This window comes from Myxocyprinus asiaticus, chromosome 19 (assembly GCF_019703515.2).
Source record: "Myxocyprinus asiaticus isolate MX2 ecotype Aquarium Trade chromosome 19, UBuf_Myxa_2, whole genome shotgun sequence".
In the NCBI taxonomy this organism is placed as follows: Eukaryota; Metazoa; Chordata; class Actinopteri; order Cypriniformes; family Catostomidae; genus Myxocyprinus; species Myxocyprinus asiaticus.
Window position 1 is genome coordinate 9019775 of NC_059362.1, and position 20279 is coordinate 9040053.

A 20279-nucleotide genomic window follows, 5' to 3' on the forward strand; every position below is an offset into this window, starting at 1 on the left:
ATGATCACACTTGGCCATATCCAGAGTTTTTTATTTTATTTTCAAACTGTCATTGGTTTCATCTCAAAACTATCACGTATCACTTTGCTAATGCCACAATAAAACAACAGTCTAAATCACTGAGATCACATTTTTTCCCCATTCTGATGGTTAATGTGAACATTAACTGAAGCTCCTGACCAAATATGCATGATTTTATGCACTGCACTGCTGCCACACCATTGGATGATTAGATAATCGCATGGATGACTGTTGGTGCTAGATGAGCTGGTTTGAGTATTTCTGTAACTGCTGATCTCCTGAGATTTTCACACACAACAGTCTCTAGAATTTACTCCGAATGGTGCCAAAAACAAAAAACATCCAGTGAGCGGCAGTTCTGTGGACAGAAATGCCTTGTTGAGAGAGGTCAGCACAGAATGGCCAGACTGGTTTGAACTGACAAAGTCTATGGTAACTCAGATAACCGCTCTGTACAATTGTGGTGAGAAGAATAGCATATCATAATGCTATTCCGAGATGCGGGTTGGTGATGTTTTGGCGGCACGAGGGGGACCAACACAATATTAGGCAGGTGCTTTTAATGTTGTGGCTGATCGGTGTACAAATAAACTCTATATTTATTAGGGATGCACCGATCCGATACCGAAGCTTTTAGACGGATCGGGTATCAGTCCGATGAGCCCGATCCAAATCCGATACTGTCATGTCATGTTTGTTACTGTCAAGCTCCAAAAATGACAAAAGAACCATAAAAACACCATTAAAGCAGTTCATATGACTCGTGCATTTTATTAAAAGCCACTTGAAGATGTGCGTTAGCTCTGTGAATCACAAAAGGCTGTGTTTTATTAGTAAATATATAATATGTGCAGCGCCAGCGTGTTAGTGAATGGTGCTGCTCTGTTGACACAAACTCACGCACAGGCTGGTGATGCACTCACAGCTATTTTTAGCCTTCACAGCGGTGTGCAATATCTGAGCGCTACTCAAGAACAACATCTCAGATGTAGATGCTCAATAGTTCAGTTCACTTATAATATGCATTTACAATCATTTTACCAGAATTTGAATAAGTGAATTAAACTACTGTGAACCTGCCTACAAACAGACACATCCAGGACTTCCTGGAGAGTTCAGAATGTCAAAATAAAAGTGTGAGGGTTTAAAAAGTGCACGATTTAAATATATTACTGTTGTATTTAAAATTAAGTCAATAATAATAATATTAATAACAACTTATTATTATTATTATTGTCATCATTAGTTTTTGTTTACAATTTATAACAATATTTAAGTTTAATGGGTTCCAAAAATATAACTGTGAATGAAAAGTGAGCTGATATCTTACAACTAAAGTGAACAAAAGAGAGATCTGAATTCTTTAAAGTCCAGATGCAAGTTGGAACATTTTTGAAAATAAATAAATAAATAAAAGGCAAAAATAAAACACTGGTTTCTTTTCTACTGATGACTTATACTGGAATCACTGTTAATTTTGCTGCTACATTATCCAGTTCACTAGTTAATAATAAAGTGTTTCTTAATAAGCTATACATTTATATTGAAATAATGTGTAGTTAGAGGATTGTGTTTCTTTACATATTAAAGAGTACTCCCAATTAGTTCCACACAATAATGTAAAGATATTCTAAACTGATTATGCAAAAAAACAACACTGGTATCGGCTTGGGATCGGTATCGGCCGATACTGAGATTTCCGATATCGGAATCGGAAGAGAAAAAGTGTATCGGTGCATCCCTAATATTTAGTCAGATTGAAACAACATGCTTGTTGTATTCTATTCATTAACATTAACGACCGTCAATCTATTTCAGATATTTGTACATTTATTTTCAATGCTGTAATTGTCAAGTTCACTGACAATGTTTTTCCGAGGGGTGTGAAGACACGTCATTTTGTGAGGATCTGAGGAGTTGGGTGTGAAAGCTGTCTCAAGAGTAATTCTGTTTGTTGGCACAAGAATATTATGCTGGACAGAATATTTAAACTAATTACATAAAATACTTTGTATAGGCAAAATACTCTGAATAGGCTACTTAGAGGCAGTTGTTTTATCACTGATGTTTTCATTTGTTTGTAAGTATATGTGCTCTGATGTGCAGTGTGTTTGACCAGCTGACATCAATTACATTATTTAAGTCACTTTGGACTATAAGTCGTAGGACCTTTTGGATGGCGAAAAAAACAACGTATTTTTCTGGAAGTATGGTTATTATATTAGCAATTCTGCACACTTTTTCAGTTTTAATGACTAATTTTGACACTCCATGGGTTTTTTGGCAAAAGGAAATTTCAGCAAACATGTACTTTCAATGTTTTGTCATCAGCACAATTAATGTTGAATGCATTTAACATGAAATAGTACGGTACTTCTATACCTCACAGCCTTGTTTGTGTAAAATAAACTATGGTATCGACTCTGAGTAAGATCTTTTTTGTAGAAAGAGTGCACTTCAGACAGATGACAGAGAAGGAGGCGGTCATCACGAAAGGAAGGTGTGTGTGAAGGAGTGTGAGTGACAGGAACCCTGCAGTGCAAATAGTGACTGGAGAGGAAGAGTCTAGGTGTTAGACACAGGCTGGTTAGGAGGAAGACGAGGAGACATCAGGAGGTTCTCGTGAGTGGGAGGAAGGCACGTGACTCTGACCTTGAACAGTGCATCGCTGGACACTGTATAATATGTTTTGGGGGTCATCTCCAATGAAACGCCTTGATACTTCTAGATAAAATAAGTGGGGGGCAAGGAGTGGGTGATGTTTTGCATCATCAATATCAATCAGCACATCTAACTGGACACATGAACATCCTTTCACAGCAACTGAATATGCTACATTTAGGTAGGCAAAAGGTATCAAATAAACACTTAAGCTACAAAAGTCATGCAGAAAACGTCATGCAATCTATAAGAACCCTAACCTCCCCAACCCACTATAGCTCACATTTCATCTCAAAGAATGGCCTCCTTTCCAGTTACCAAAAGGGAACACACTGACGTGGTTTTCATTGATAAAACAGTTTTAAGATGGCAGAGAATGTTAAATGCACCTGGCTACAACCACACTCTGTTTAAAGACGCACTTAAAAATGTATTAATGTCATTGCATTAAACAAAAAAAGTGGCATTTAAAAACTTTAAAAAGCACAAGCAAAACATCTCACAAAATTTCAGTAGGTTTCTAATTACTATAATAACTATTTGCAAACTTTCTAGATGTCAAAGTTAGTGGAACGTCCCCATAGTTAATGTGATGAACTACTCCTGTGGTTACTTGCAAGGACACCTATGTGAACTTCTAGGAAATTGACTTTATACATCCACTATAGTCACCTTGACACCAGTTGGTTAAAAGTAACAGCAACAATTGGCTAAAACAAGTGAAGTTCTGAGAAAAAAGTGTCTAGAATCATTTGTGTTGCAAACATCATACATCGGATTTGATATTTTGTTCAATGCAATGGAAACTTTTTATGTGACTTCAGTGTCCAAATACATTTTAGGTCCACTGTATACCAACCAAGAAAATGATTAAGGACATTAAACCAGATTTGAAATGTTTGAAAAGGTGGGATGGGATTTAATCCCTTGTAGAACAGGTTTATGCACACACATCTTGTGATCATCATATTTTAGGGAATGAGAAGAGGCCACCCAATAAGATCCTAAACTATAGTAAAAGTGAGAGTTCCCTCTCTGTATGCCAGTATCAGGGAGTTGTACCTGTCCCAGCTGCTCAGAGTGCTGGTGAAGTTCTTCCAGGATGGGCAGGGTCTGCTCCTGAGTGCAGTGCTCCAGAATGCGCTGAATCACCCTGCAGCCATATGGGTGAGTGGACAGGACAAACACCTACACCAAAAAAAGGCCATGAAATACATTCACACAAGTCTTCCCTTGTTCACTGAGTGCAAAATGTTGGTGACCATATCAGCATTGTACAATTAATTTGTAGAGTTAAATTTTTCTTAAATAATTAAAAACAATTGTGCTCCTGATCCATCCTTTGGAAAAATAAATGTAATGCTAACTGTCTTTCAACTGCTCTTTCCTATTTCTATGTTGCATACACACAAGTTGTAAGACTGGACTACGTCATTGTTTATGCATTCTCTTGACCGATTTGGTCAGATCTGTCAAATAGGTATGTGAAAAGTTGGAATACATTGTAATAATGATAACAAATGTCTTACAACCCATATATTTAGAATTTGGAAATATGAACTGAAGTCATGCGGAATAATAAAACGGGTTCCCCATTTTGAAATCCTCATGGAATCTCCATTCACCATATTCTGTGTCTCATATACAGTTCTGAATTTAGACCACAGAGTTTTTGGAAAATGCACATACAACATCATCAATATTTGGTGTAGCATCATCAGATATTTAAGTACTGTTCCTGGGTTTTATAGCAAGTAAGAGAGGATACCTGGCCCTGGAAAGCATCAATGATGAACTGAAGAGCCTGGGGCTGGACACACTCAATACACTTCTGCACCACATGATTCCCGTTCTGATCCTTCACACACTTCAACACATGACCGTCCAACTCCCGCACAATGTCACTCTGACACATGAGAAAGAGAAATGTACATTAAAAATTCAAACTGCATTTAAATGGATAGTTCACCCAAAGATTGAATTACTGTCTTCATTTACTAAGGCTGGGCAAAATGCAAGAAATATTTTCACGATCATTTTATTTAAAAACTATCGCGATACCCGATTACATAGTCAACCCCCTCTACCCCCACTGCCAAGGGATCAGTGAAAATTTTCGCATGCATTTCACTTCTACCAGTCGATTTTGCTTTAAAAAAAAAAAATTCATACTTAAACCAAAATATATTTCTAAATTAAATTTGCAATTGAAATGAAAAAGCAATTAAAATAAAGTGGTCAAAAAAATCTTATGACCACCTCGCCAAATCCAAACATTTACAGTCTCCAACTTTCTCCACCAGCCCCATTTGCCATCACGCAAGTATCAGTCTACTACAACAGGTGGAAAATTACCAATGCAAATTAAGATCGAAAGACAATTATAAGTGAAGGCCTAAACATGATAATGATTATAAAAATAATAGAAATAGAAATAAACCACAACCCACATCATTTCTACTTTCATAAAACAGCCACAACAGTTTGTTTACTTCACTTAGTCTGTGCTTAGATGAATAGAAAACACCAGTTTTGCTATTAGGTATAAGCATAATAAATTCCCTTGTGTGCCCCAATTAATGCTGCCTAATAATATCCACTGCGTTCTTATCCAATGTGTTTGTATTGCATTTCATTTTTAAGTTTTTAATATTGATTAGTATCTGTAAATATATCTAAAAAGTTCATGATAACTATTGGGCTACAATTTAATATATTTGGCGACTTCCCAGCTTCATGGTTTTGTCTTTTCCCCAATATTGTTGATCATCGTCTGTCAATAACTGTCGCAATCAGCATCGGGATATTTGTCAGATATCGTTGATATCCAGTTACATCTTTATTTAAATTGTTGTGGTGAGGTGTAATGTGGAAAAAAAAGCAAAAGGTAACTTACAATTACCTGCTGGTCAGAGGAGATGGACTCCAAAGCTTTCTGGATCACCCGACAACCGTACATCTGCAGAGCCAGCGGCAACACATGGCCACGTATACGAGTCGCCAGAGCCAGTTTTTGATCCACACTGCCGAACTGCAACAGACAGTGGCAGAGAAAGCAATTACTCTAAGTCAAAAACAATGCAAGACATTTATATTTTAATTTATGCATTTGGCAGATGCTTTTATCCAAAGCAATTTACGATTATATATTTAATGCACTATTCAAGGTATACATTGTATCAGTTTGTGTGTTCCCTGGGAATCGAACCCATGATCTTGGTGATTCTAGTGCCAAGTTCTACCAGTTAATCTACAGGAATATGTGTATTGTTGCTGTTATTTGTCTTATATTTATTTCAAAAATAGGTAAAACACCTAAAATGAGTTACCTCAAAGAACTTCTGGATGACATAGTTCCCGAAAACGTCCGTCATGAGCTGGTAAGCAGCCTGTAAGATCTCCCCAAACACCATCTGTCTCTCCGCAGGGGTGGCCCGCTCCAACTTCTGCTGGATAAACCTGGACGTTGAGGGAAAGACCTCACGTTTAGCGTAGAACGACAAGGGTGTTGCTATGAATCTAAGGCAGCATTTGATAAAAGTGTGAATATGTCGGTGTTAAGACCTAGATCCGTGCTGGTCTTGGGAGAACTCCACCATGTGTCCAGGCAGATCTCGGAGCTGTAGATTGGGGAAGCGGTTATTCCGGAAGTCCTCCAGTAAGCGGCTGCGACCCGAGGGCATTACATCGGAGCGGCTGTATCGGGCTCGTGGTGGGGGAAAGAGCTGACTGCTGGAACTGAACAAACTGGAGGTACCACCCGAGCTCCTGTATTTGGCTTCTGCTCCCGGAGCAGCAGAAATATAACGGCCGCTGCCATTGGGCAGACCACCTATAAAGAGCGGGAGAAAAAAAAAGAATTTGGAGTGTGATGACATTTTAAAGAGTTTTCTATAAGTGCAGAGATCCTGTTGCATCCCTTTGTCAGTGTACCACCCAAACACTTAAGAAAAAGGAGTACATGGTTCAAAGTGTACAAAAACACATGAATATCACTGAATTAACATTACATACCCCTATATCTGTGTTTATCCATATCTAATTTTAAAGGTGCTGTAAGCGATGTTAGCCATTCTGGAACTTCCATGAGACATAGCCACTAAAGTAGACACACCCTGCTCTTTTCAAAACACCACACTCAAAAATCATAAAGCAAACCCGAACAGTTACACTGACCTTGAACTTTTTAAAAGTTGTTCACACACAACAAACTGACAGCTTCCTGCTGCTTAAATATGCCCTGTGAACATGCAGAATGATTGACATGCAGAAAGTGCTTTAAAGTCTTTTGATTATCTAAAAGAATCTGGCAGCAGCCCGTGTGCAATTTTTCCCCCCGATGTTTACAGTGCCAAGGGCCGTCACATATACAGTTATGATATTTCATGGTACATTTTTTAGAGATATCTAGCAGGTAATAGGGATTTGTCATTGCATAAATAATTGCTTTACAGCACCTTTAAGAATGGAGGATTTTAAGAGACAAAACATAAGACCACACTTAGCCTAAACACCTGTAAAACCGGTTTAAACGGTTGAGGCACCTTGGCTAAGGACATTTTCACATTAGATCTTTTGAAATGGACCAGAGTCCATTCAGGGTTTGGTTTTGTTCGGATGGTGTAAAAAAAACTTTTCCCAACTCAGAAAGACATCATGGAACTGCACCAAAGTCTGGGGGTCCGGTTCACGTTTGTCACTTGTCATCCATTTCATGTATTTTAATTAAAACAATAATTTTTTTAACCCTTGTGTTGTTCTTTTGTTCGTTTGTGCTAACACCTTTTGTGCTCCTGGGTCAAAATGACCAGCCCACTAAGATTGTTAAGAAATCTCTCATATTTCACATATTATCCCAAGATACTGGATTAGATATTTTTGTCAACTTCTTTTTTAGTAATTATTATGGTTTTGTACTCTTATTTTTTATTTTACATATTTTAAAAAAATAATAATAATAATAATAATTTGATGTGTCATTTTAAAGCTTAGAATCAGGACATTACAATATATATATAGTTGATCCTATCAATTCTTAAATAATGCTTTTTAATTTGCTGACAAATTAGAACCATTTTGTTCTCATAATTTGCTATCACAATAATTATATTCAGTTTGTAAAAACAAAAAATATAAGATAGCCATGTGTTGTATACCACTGGAAAGGTCTCAATTAGTAAAATGCAATGAGCAAATTTGTTTCACTCAGAAGCCAAACTGCAGTTGAGTATTAGTGTATAAAGTTCCCACTGACACACATAAATGTAATAAACAGGAGTGTCTTTTTGCTACGTTTTTCCTTATTACTTTTTAAAACATACATATAACAAAAACAATGACATATTGTAGCTTACCACTGACTATACTGATTTAAAAGAGCCCAAACACATAATCTGATAAGTAGATCTTGAAATATTCCTCAAAGAGTGTACATGGAAAAACGATGCACAAAAGGCCGCTCAACCCATGTTGTGTGTGTGTGTGTGTGTGTGTGCGCGCACGCGCACACATGTCCGAGGACTTTGTGTGTCCAAAAACACATCCACATATGTGCTCATCTAAAGGACTGGGATGCTTCTGAACACTTTGTATTTCTGTATTTTGTAGTCTAATCCATTCATTTCCAATGGCCGGTCACTTTTGACCGGGAACACAACAGGTGTAACAAAGTGAAATAAAAATCAAGAAAAAGTAAAGAAAAAAAAAAGTGTGTGTGTTCAGATACTATATGTGAAGGAAATTTTATTCCAATTGGATTAAGTAAAAATAAAGTGCGTTAAAAAAAATTATAATAATAATCCGTGTCAAAATGACAGCAACTCAACATAAGGGTTAAAGACATGCATACGTAGGCACAATTCCTATTTGCCTACAAAACTAATCTCAAACATTTAAACATAAGCCTTTAGATCAAAAAGTGTTTAAGAACACAAAAAACACAAATCCAAACTTTGACTTGTATTGTATAATTTGCTTGGTATAGTACACTGTAACAATAAAAAGATACTCAAGGCACCTTTTGAGGTTCCTCAGATACCACACCGACATAACCCTCTAGAGATCCTCCAAACACCCTTTAAAAGAACCTAAAATATTTTTATGTACTCAAGAATCTTCAATATATATTTAAAGAGGAAGAATTCACAATAAGAGCCTCAAAGTCTTTCCTTTATGATGAGGTTACTGAAAGAACTGTTGACAGTCCTTATTCTTGCTGGAACTTAGTGCAAGTAGGCATGTGACGGTATTCTGTAATATGGTATATCACTGCAATTAACACACAATATTGTTATCGTGGGCACATCAAAATATAAAATATAAATAATTGTGGATAAACTTTTAGCCAAATCTTTTAGATTTTTCTGATCAATTTTTTGGATTTCCATAAAAATGCAGAGGGATTGTTGGCCGAAGATGGTTTCCCTTTGTGTTAAACGTGGCACGAAAGTGGCAGTAAAACACAGGAACACCTTCAACATGTTCGCTAATCTGCGGGACAATTATCCCGTGCAATTCAGCAAGATAAAGGCAAGTGGTTACAGTTCTTCTTGTTTTTCCAAACTTTTTTGGAAAACTGAGAGACAACACTCTAAGAGACAACTAAGTGACAACTAAGATGACAAAGAAAGTGAACTGTTGCTGCATTTGTAGATAATGTGTAGCTTGCTTCTCTCAAAACACTGCTAGCTACACAGTAACATTTGTGTCTTGTAGAAACAACTAAAAATGGTTGTAATCAGTTAATACTGAGTCCTATAATAAATAATGGCAATGTGGCCATTGTTCATAAGGGGACTTGACTACATGTTTGCAGCTTTGCACTTTAACCCTCTGGGGTCTGAGGGTGTTTTTTGGCCCTGGAGACGTTTTGACATGCCTTGACATTTGTGCTTTTTTCAGTTGTTTAAAAACATATTAATGGCTAAAGTCTGATAACACTGTATTCAGCACAAACTGGGCTACAATAATATGTGAGCAACGTGTATGTACATGTTTGTATTTTTGAGAATAAAAAATGTTTATGCGTGGTTTTTGGAAAAAAACAAATTTTAAGTCACTGAAATAAGGCCATATAACACATAATAAACATTTGTTCACAAGACTTTTGACTGGATCTTGAAGCCTAGAGTTTTTGCTACAAAATGATGTGAAAACCATCCTGATCACTCATTCATACAAAACAATATAGTCATTTAACTTTTGTAAGACACTTTTAGTGTTAGAAAAGCCATATGCGAGGGGGCGTGAATTATCATGAATATTGATGTGATTCACACCTGAGTAAATATGTACTATATGATACAGGGCATATACACAATATATACAATTTTTGAATAGAAAGTTCAAAATAACAGCATTTATCTGAAATAGAAAGCTTTTGTAACATTATAAATGTCTTTACTGTCACTTTTGATCAATATAATGCATCCTTGCTGAATAAAAGTATTAATTTCTTTCCAAAAAACAAAACAAAAAACAAAACAAAATTACTTACTGACCCCAAACTTTTGAACGGTAGTGTATAATGTTACAAAAGCTTTCTATTTCAGATAAATGCTGTTATTTTGAACTTCTATTCATCAAAGAATCCTGAAAAAAATTGTACACAACTGTTTTCAACATTGATTATAATAACAAATGTTTCTTGAGCAGCAAATCAGCATATTAGAATGATTTCTGAAGGATCATGTGACACTGAAGACTGGAGTAATGATGCTGAAAATTCAGCTTTACATCACAGGAATAAAATATATTATATATATATATATATATATTAAAACTTGCCTCAGAGGCGTTTACCATTTGCATTGATCGCCTCAGCATATTACTGTATGAATAGCGTGCTCTGCTGGTGGGTGTGATCACATTAGGGATAATGAGCTGAGTCAGGAGAAACTGAACATCGCTTTGTTTCATACAGATTACATTGTAAGATGTTTTATTTTTAAAAAAGTAGACATTTTAAGCTTTCTTTAGACATATGTTTCATGTTTGTGTGATAAATATACGCGAAGTTTCAGTTCATTTTTGTGACGTGTTTCAGAAAGATGCTCGCAGAGACAGCTGAAAGCGCACCCTGCTTATTTTCTTATTTTACAAAAGCACAAGATTTTGTTGTTATTGTGAGTGTACACAAATAAAAGTAGACCCTTTATAGTTTCTAATGATGTCTTACACTTATCTGTATGCCCAAAACTGACGTATTTTAAGTTGTTTCCGCTGTTATGAGGAAAAAATCCAGCAGGACGTGCCGCCGCGTCCATTGACCCCAGAGGGTTAAGACGGTGACTGAAAAGTATATTTATTTTCAAATATTTATTTTATAATTTTTTTATTGTATATCATTTTCTTTTTTGTGTAATTATTTAAATGTTAAATTCGTTTTTTAAATGTTCAGGGTTTTTTTTTAAAGTTCTTTATTATCTGTTAATTTAAAAGGCCAGTTTGGCATTAAAAAAGTAATTCAACAATTTATTAAGATAACAACAATAATGTTTATCTTTGAACCCAAATTTTCAATACCGTGATAATACCATATAATACCAAAAGCTTCAGCAATTATCGCGATTTGAAAATGTGATACCTTCACATCCTAAGTGCAAGTTAATCAGACTGTTATGAGGATCTCCAGAGGGTTCCACCTGTGTGGCATCTGAGAAACCCCAAATGGAGCCTTGAGAATCTTAACTTTTTACAGTGTGTAAAGCTGCTTGCAACTCTTGTAATGCATCTGCACCCAGCAGAAGGGCAGGGCAGTTCAGTGTGTGGTTTTATAGCTAAATCAAATGGGACAAAAACATGAGAAAGAACCTTAGTGCTTTCTATTTATGGAGGCTTCTCCTCCTGAGTCGTTACCTAGCTACAGTGGTAAACAGCTGCTGCAAGCGCTCTTGCTGGTACTCACGTTGATGACGCAAATGTGCTCAATAATCCCGGCCAAAAATGAAAATATACAATGATCTACAGACATGGGGAGAGGGTTCAATCAAAATTACATGTGGACCAACTAACTTAACCAAGAGCTCATACCCAGGTGAAGGCTGGATGAGGACCCATGGGAGGAAGGCAGAGAGGGTGGAGGAGTCAGAGGAGAGTGACCAGGCGTCAGGCCAATGGGGCTGGGGGAGGAGGAATATCCCAGGCTGTTATAGAAAGACTGGCCAATAGGAGTCAAGCTGCTGCCACCACCACCACGCTTGTACAGGTCAGAACTGGCCAACAGGGAGTCCCGACGGTTCGCACTGCTGCTGGTAGAACTAGACACTGCAGGACCAAGAGAACAGGAAGAACAGGAGAGAAGCAAGACAAGATGAAGAACGAACCCTCTCAATCTGGCAGGATTAAAGTTAAAGCATTAAACTTGAAGTACACCCTTATTTATAAAAAACAATAACGAAAAGCCACAACAAAAACATTTCACTAAACAAAAAAATACCTATACATTTTAATTTGGTTAATTTTCATCCAAACGAACCAATTCACCAGAATGAATCAGACTTTCCAACAAAATAACAGAGGACATTTTAGGAGAGCTTGTTTGAGTATTGGCTCAGCCTGCTCATTTTTAAAGCAGCATGTGCAATAAAGTAGGACATTAAAAACCGCAATGTAGTGTTTTATCATGCTACATTTTTGGAAAAAGTAGTTTGTCATTTGAAAAGCTATACCATTTTAAAAACAGTTGAACTAGTGGCACGCTAATGAAAAACATGGTTAAAAGGAACATTCCGGGTTCAGAACCCTCTTTTTCTTTAAAAAGCGCAAAAATCTGGGTTCCAGTGAAGCACTTACAATGGAAGTGAATGGGGGGGCCAATCCGTAAACGTTAAAATATGTGTAAAAAGATGTGTTAACATGATTTTAATGTTATAAAATCACGTACTAACCTTTTTTATGTAAAGTTATAGCCAATTGTACAACTTCGTTGCCATGATGATGTAGTCAAAAAAGCCTAAAACCCTAAAAATGACTGTAAAATTAATTATTTAAACAACTTTACAGGCTCAAATAATACATTTGTTTTAACAGAAGAATTAATGTAATTATTGTAAGTGCTTTTATAAAATTATGTTTCACATTTCTGCCTTTAAACCCTCCAAAAATTGGCCCCATTCGCTTCCATTGCAAGTTCCTCACTATAACTTAGATTTTTGCTCTTTTTAAAGATAAGGACAGATGAGCTGAAATTACTTTTTGTGGTAATCAACATTATGCCACAAATGCACTCAATTGAGCTTTACTTGTATTAAAACCGGAATATTCCTTTAAGTTAGTAAGGTTGCTACTTTAGTTACTCCCCAACACTACTGGGTAGGAAGCTTACTAGGTTTTGAGACTCGGCTCTACTTCTCATTCCTCTGCAAATCTTTTTCTCTCTGTTCACATTTAATCCATAATTCTTAATGTTTCCTCCAGTGAAACAGACCTGAGGAGCCGAAGGCCCCTAGAGCTGAGCCAAGTCCCACACCGAGAGATCCACCGGTGCTGCTGAAGCCCAGAGAGGTGCTGGGTGGAGGTGCCGCGCTCGTGTGGGTGAAAAGCGAGCTGCTCTGGGAGCTGGGTGCCACTGAGCCGGAGCCGTAGAAGGAGTTGGAGGGCAGGCCACTGGAGGGTGGTGGCGGCTGCTGCTGAGGCTGAGGCTGCTGGGGCTGCTGGCAGCCCATGGACCGGTACAGACCGTTAGCAGGACCAGACATGTTGTTACCAGAGCCTGAGGCAGATGCAGCCGCAGCTAGACAAGAATTAAACAGAATAAAGGAAAGATCAGTAAAAATAAAAAAAATCAGAAGAATTTAACACATTTAATACAATGAATTAAAAGAAATAATGCATTAAAAAAATAATTAATGTCCTCGAATTATCTTCATTTGAAGGCTCTTCTCGGCAAATACTGATATGCAATTATTTGTTATTTTATTTATTAATCAGTACATCTTGTAATCAATTAAACATGTGAATCGATTGACAATTCTAAGTGCAAGTAAAAACATGGATATTCACCAGCCTGTGCAGCTGCTGGGTTGATGAGGAGTGGTGTTTGGACCAGTCGGACGGGTCCACCCAGGCCAGCGCGAGCTCCATGACCCATTACCAGCGTTCCGTTCTGATCATAGTAGGCAGGTGCCAGAACTTGGTAACCTAATCAAAACATCACAGACAGGGATCTGAATCAGTCTTTTAATACAAAAGAAGGGTTTTACATTTAAAATGTAGGGAATGCCTGCACAGGTTAAAGGTGAAATGTTATTTCTGAATTACCAGCATCACCAACGGTTTTCAAACAACTTTCCCAGAACATGCTCCTGATCTGCCATTGTTCAACAAACTAGGGGTGTAATGGTTAAAAGTTCTGACGGTTCGGTTTGTATCACGGTTTTAGAGTCATGGTTTTGGTAAGGTTCGCTACTTGCTATGTTCAGAAAATGTTTTTTAAATACTATTGCCAAATCCAAATTAATTCTACTATGGATTTGGCAACCAAAAATTTGGTTTGGTTTTTCAACAGGTTTACCCCGTTTTACTGCAGTAACCATAGTTTCACCATGGTTTTTTTGGTAAAATCAAAGAAACCACAAAATTAACCATGGTTAATAAATTCATGGTTACTAACATATTACTATAGTGAAACCATGGTTTCTATATGGTTACTACAGTTTTACTGTTGTAAAACCACAGTTAACTGTATCAAAACCATGGTAAAATGGGCTCTGTAGAAAGCTGACCAACGTGAGAAACAGGTTGTATCTGTGCCTGTCTATGACTACGTTTACATGGACACCACAAAGCAGCTTATTGCAAGAAAGTGGCATATCCCATTCCTGTTTACATGCACTGTATAAGCGGCGTACACTTTACTCCCATATACATGTGGCTCGGTCTCCAGGCAACCTAATTTCCTCACAACTTTTGTGTAAAAAACAAACATGGTATCCGAGGAAGACTATTTTATTTACTGTTGTTTTGCTTTAGTTCCAGAGTTGTTGCTGTGTTTGCTTCCTCAAATTTCAAATCACAACCTGCAGTGGGAATTGCGCTGCAATGATGGGGTTTCCCTCTTATGTAAAACTCTGGGGTTCCCTCAACGTACGGGCGCATATACGGGACGTAAGGGGCAGTCAATATTTTACATTGGTTTGTATAAATGGGTATAGTTTGTAGTGTATGTGCTTTTCCAACTATACTCTCAGAAATGTTGAAATATTTTCACTTTGTTGACTTGTTGTTGGACTCCATCCTATGATAACTGTTATCTGGTCTGTTCACGTACATGCGCACTCTTTCAAAACCTGTAACAACTCCACTTATGCATTTACATGACTGCATTCTTCGAGAGAAACCTGGGTGTGTTGTAAGGCTGGGTATCGCCAGCCACCTCACGATATGATACGTATTGTGATACATGTCAGGATTCAATATATCGTGGTACATCACGATATTATGGTTCGATTTCACTTTTAATTTAAATTAATTTGGGTATAGTTCAGATATAATGTCCATTTTGCTTGCATACATTATGAAAGAAATTCTCGGTAACACTTTCTATGAAACCCATATTTATAATGCATTGTAAAGGCATTATGCATGCATTATACATGTCTCATAATACACCTTATAATTCGTTATAACTTCTCATAAATAATTATAACTACAGTTATAATACATTATAAGACTTTCCCTATTCATAGTTATACTGTAGAGTATAATGCATTATAACACAAGAAACATCCATTTTTAACGCAGCAGAAGTTAATAAAGTTAATCATATAAGTGCAGTATAGTGTAAACAGTCCAAAGGCTTTCTGACATGGTCATATTATATGGGGTCTTTGCCTGCTTTAAATTACAAAAGCAATATCTTCTTATAAACAGCCATAACAAAAACTTGCATCATACAGTACAAGTCAAACATAATAATTTTAGTTATTTATAAAAATAAGTCTCCAAATAAGATGCACAAACATAAAATTGTATTAAAGAAATCCAGTTTAGATTCAGAATCAATATACTTTCTTAAATTATTCTTAGGTGTTTACACCCAAGATTGGCAACATGTGTGATCAACATACTCTCAAAAGAGAGTTTCTGATGTATTTTAACCTTTACAAGTGTTTTTCGTAATATTTTAATTTACATTTAATGTGTGTTACTTTGTATTTTGTGCATGTGTAATGTATATAACTTTTAGCATGACTTGTAATGTCTTATAACCACTTAAAAATATCTTATGGATGTTTATAAGACATTGCTTGTCACTTTACGTAAAGCATACCTATTATATATAATACATTATAACTTCTGCAGATAAAATTGGGTGTTGCTTGTGTTATAATGCATTATACTCCAAGGTATAACTATGAATAGTTAAGTATTATAATGTATTATAATTGTGGTTACACTTATTTATGAGAAGTTATAACATATCATAAGGTGTATTATGAGACATTACGAATGCATTATAATGTCTTTACAAAACATAAATATGGCTGTCATAAAAAGTGTTACCAAATTCTCTTTCAGCTAATGTAGCTATTCATTAAACGGAGGACCTTCTAACCTGTTAAATTACAGACATATCAATATTACAAATTTTAGTGGCCTGGGTAGCTCAGCGAGTAAAGACGCTGACTACCACCCCTGGAGTCGCTAGTTCGAATCCAGGGCGTGCTGAGTGACTCCAGCCAGGTCTCCTAAGCAACCAAATTGGCCCGCTTGCTAGGGAGGGTAGAGTCACATGGGGTTGATTTTTTTTTTTTCTCCCCTTTTCTCCCCAATTTGGCCAAATTCCAAATGTGGTCTAGGTCCTCATGGTGGTGTAGTGACTCGCCTCAATCCGGGTGGCGGAGGACGAATCTCAGTTGACTCCGCATCTGAGACAGTCAATCCGCGCATCTTATCACGTGGCTTGTTGAGCGCGTTACCGCGGAGACCTAGCGCATGTGGAGGCTCACACTATTCTTCACGGCATCCATGCACAACTCACCACGCGCCCACCAAGAGCGAGAACCACAATATAGCAACCACAAGGAGGTTAACCTAACATGACTCTACCCACCCTAGCAACCGGGCCAACTGGTTGCTTAGGAAGCCTGACTGAGTCACTCAGCACGTCCTCGAATCGAACTTGCGACTCCAAGTGTGGTAGTCAGAGTCTTCACTTGCTGAGCTACCCAGGCCCCCCAAAATTGATTGTTTCTTTTATTGTTTTTGATAAATAACTGACTGTAGAGAACAGAAAGTATATTAAAGAGACATTATTAAACAACAAATGGTTTGCTTGGATCTAGTCTTTGGACTCACATTACACAGAAAGAATCAAAACTTTTACTCTCAGCATGCAGTGAAAAGATCTCAGTGCTGAACTTCTTCACCACTCAAACACTGGTGAGTGAAATCTAAAAAATTACCAGCCATCGGCTAATCACAGACATTTTGTGTAGCATATGGAAAGTATTTACTTACATCTGATTGTTGGGGATTGCAGAAAGAAAGAGAGAGCGATATTGGCATTTTAAGAATCGACATTGGGATCATACAAATGAAAATTAAGCAGAAAGTCAATATTTTTGCCGGCCCCAGATCCAAACGCATGAGAGAGGTCCAGCATGTCTGTGAGGGAGACCGTGAATCCTACTGGATCAGTTTCAGTCTCTTTTGTGCCTCATAGAAGTGTCTCGGACTGCACTGAAAAATCACAATATATGGATCTAAATATCGATACCATATCGTGAGAAAAAGTATCGTGATATATCGATATTTGATTGTAACGACACAGCCCTCATGTGTTAAACCACTTTCTCTTAATCCCTTTAACAGCGTAAGGAAATCAGAATCTTTATACACTACGTTTCAGAATGCCGCTTACCACAAAAACCCTGGAATAAACCATTTTCTTAAGTGCATGAGATCATTGTCTAATTTGACACTGTGTATTTTTCACCAAACCGTATGCTCCAGATGCGTCGTTAGACTCGAGATGAACTGCGGTGCTTACAGAACCGTGGGTGGTGAACCGTACGGTTTGTTTTTTCTACCGAGAACCGTTACACCCCTACCACAAACAGACAGTCCTGCCCCAAGCACAAGCCACTGATTGAGCTAATGTTGCTGTGTTGGACTACTCCAAACAGTAATGTTTTGACAGCTCCACAGTGTGTACAACTTGCAGTTGTTTATGAATATTAAACTGTTATACCAGAAAATTGTACAAATCTTTAAAACAGGAAGAAAAAATGAGAGCGTGACTCACCTGGCATCCCTGTGAAGGCCAGTGCTGGGTTGGCGGCAGCTGCAGCGAGGGACTCCTGCTGACTCTGCTGGCTCTGGCCAGGGGTCAGAGGTCGCTGGTTGTTCCCTGCACGCATCACCTGGATGGGGGAGGGAAGAGTTACAACACAGCCTATAGTAAACCACTGACCTAAAATAACTTTTTTAATCATTTACTGTTATGTCAATAACGTCCATCTCAATTTAAATGAGTTTCAAAGTGCAGGGGGTCGGTGGAGCATTTCAGAACATGGAGAGGCCAGATGATGTATTACATTACCAAACCAAAAAGGGCCTCTTTTATCACTGATTAAGTGTCTTTGGTTAACAAAGCACTGATCGAAACAATGCAATGCTGAAATACAGCATAAAGAGAATGTCATGATTCATTTAAGTTTTTCCCATTAAAACAGCTAAATATTTGGTGAGTTGAGCAAAGCTGTCAGTTTTATACAGAAACCCTGGATTGCATGCAAACAATGTTAAGGTCTCTGCATTCAACATTCAAGTAGCTCAATGGTCATATGACTGAACTTTGAACCCTTTCTGTACAAAGGGACAAAGTACTTATTGCTAAGACCAACTTAAAGGAATTGTTCACCTAAAAATGAAAATTGTCATTATTTCATCATGTTGTTCCAAACTTGTATGCTTTTATTTATTTTTGCAGGGTTGCTGCAGAGTTTTTAAAATCAAATTTAAGACTTTAAGAACAGTTAAATGAATACTGTATCCCAATACCAAAACAAACCCACTGAAATCACAATCTAAAAACAGTTTAAAATACTCAAAAATATATCACAAAAATATATCACATTAATATTGGTTTATGTACCATTATATAAATAAATACAATTTAGAGGTCGACCAATATTGGATTTTGCTGATACGATGATGTGTTGAAAGGCAATTTATCTGCCAATAGTTTTTAAAATTGGTAGCCTACATTAAATGTTCTTTGATGTGGAGGGCCAGACAGAGACTACAAGAGTCCAAATTGAATTAAATTCCATATGCACTTTATGGTGCAACCAAAATACTAATAACCAGGGGAAAAAAAAGATTTGATTCATAGTGCAGAGCTTTTAACTTTAAAGGCTAAAATACACCGGGGACTGAAATGTAAGCGCTTCCCTGTTTCCAGCTGCTCATTGAAACAAATAAGGGAAATAAAATGTGCACTCCTACAATCATTTACAACATATTACATTATAAACAATTAAAAGTAAACACTGTCAACACTATATCATCATCATCAACAGTTGATCTTTAGTGATCGCTTGTCATAAATTTCCGATATGGCTTAATGATTGTGAACTGCTCTCCAAAAGCTGGAAACACTCACAAGCTCCCGCGTGCTTGGAGAAAATACAACAGTGCCGCATTTTCACTTTGAAGGATGCAGCGCATGCATTTATTTAATTAAATCGTATTCTTTTGAAGTTTGATAATCACATTAGGTCATATCATGATTCCTGTCTTTCCGCCCCCAAATTTATGACCTCTTTAAATGATAATTAAAACTTTTGTTGTTTCATTTAAGATATTTTTTATTTATTTTTTGGGGGGATTTTTCCCCTTTTTCTCCCAATTTGGAATGCCCAATTCCCAATGCGCTCTAAGTCCTCGTGGTCGCATAGTGATTCGCCTCAGTCCAGGTGGCGGAGGACGAATCCCAGTTGCCTCCGCGTCTGAGACAGTCAACCCGCGCATCTTATCACGTGGCTTGTTGAGCGCGTTGCCATGAAGACATAGCGCGTGTGGAGGCTTCACGCCATCCACTGCGGCAACCACGCTCAATTCACCATGCGCCCCACCGAGAACAAACCACATTAGAGTGACCACGAGGAGGTTACCCCATGTGACTCTACCCTCCCTAGCAACCAGGCCAATTTGGTTGCTTAGGAGACCTGGCTGGAGTCACTCAGCACGCCCTGGGATTCGAACTAGCGAACTCCAGGGGTGGTAGCCAGTCATTTAAGATATTTAAGTCTTTTTATGACCTTAAAATATGGAAAACTGCGGATCCGTGGGAACCCTGTTTTTGAAGAATCACAGCTCTTGTCACACACTGACGGTTCATAAGAACACAAAAAATCATAAAACATAGACATACTACTTGTGCGCTATATTCAAAGTCAATTTTTGTGTGAGGAAAAGACTGAAATTTACTATTCACTGATAATCTTGCCCTCCCCCTAAACTCGAGTTTAGTCCGCAGTTGCGTTTGATTGCGATTAATCATGGTACATTAAAATAAACATAAAATATGTTGATAAAATATCATAATAAACATATTTACTTTATACTTTCTCAAAGAACTTGTAATAAAT

At 37.4% G+C, this 20279-nt stretch overlaps 1 protein-coding gene across 4 annotated transcripts in view; it reads right to left on the reverse strand.

Annotated features, from left to right (window-relative positions):
• The window catches only part of LOC127410429 (pumilio homolog 2-like), a 54108-nt gene that overhangs the window by 10260 nt on the left and 23569 nt on the right, over window positions 1-20279 (reverse strand). The window contains exons 11-20 of one of the 4 annotated variants that reach the window (XM_051645687.1): window positions 17930-18047; window positions 13684-13821; window positions 13109-13414; window positions 11713-11946; window positions 6247-6514; window positions 6012-6141; window positions 5585-5713; window positions 4451-4588; window positions 3745-3870; window positions 2674-2745 (exon numbers count right to left, since the gene is read on the reverse strand). In XM_051645687.1, coding sequence (XP_051501647.1) covers window positions 2674-2745; window positions 3745-3870; window positions 4451-4588; window positions 5585-5713; window positions 6012-6141; window positions 6247-6514; window positions 11713-11946; window positions 13109-13414; window positions 13684-13821; window positions 17930-18047 — 1659 coding nt within the window. Of the gene's footprint in view, window positions 1-2673; window positions 2746-3744; window positions 3871-4450; window positions 4589-5578; window positions 5714-6011; window positions 6142-6246; window positions 6515-11712; window positions 11947-13108; window positions 13415-13683; window positions 13822-17929; window positions 18048-20279 lie in introns of all 4 variants that reach the window. The other 3 variants (XM_051645686.1, XM_051645690.1, XM_051645688.1) reach the window with 3 other exon arrangements.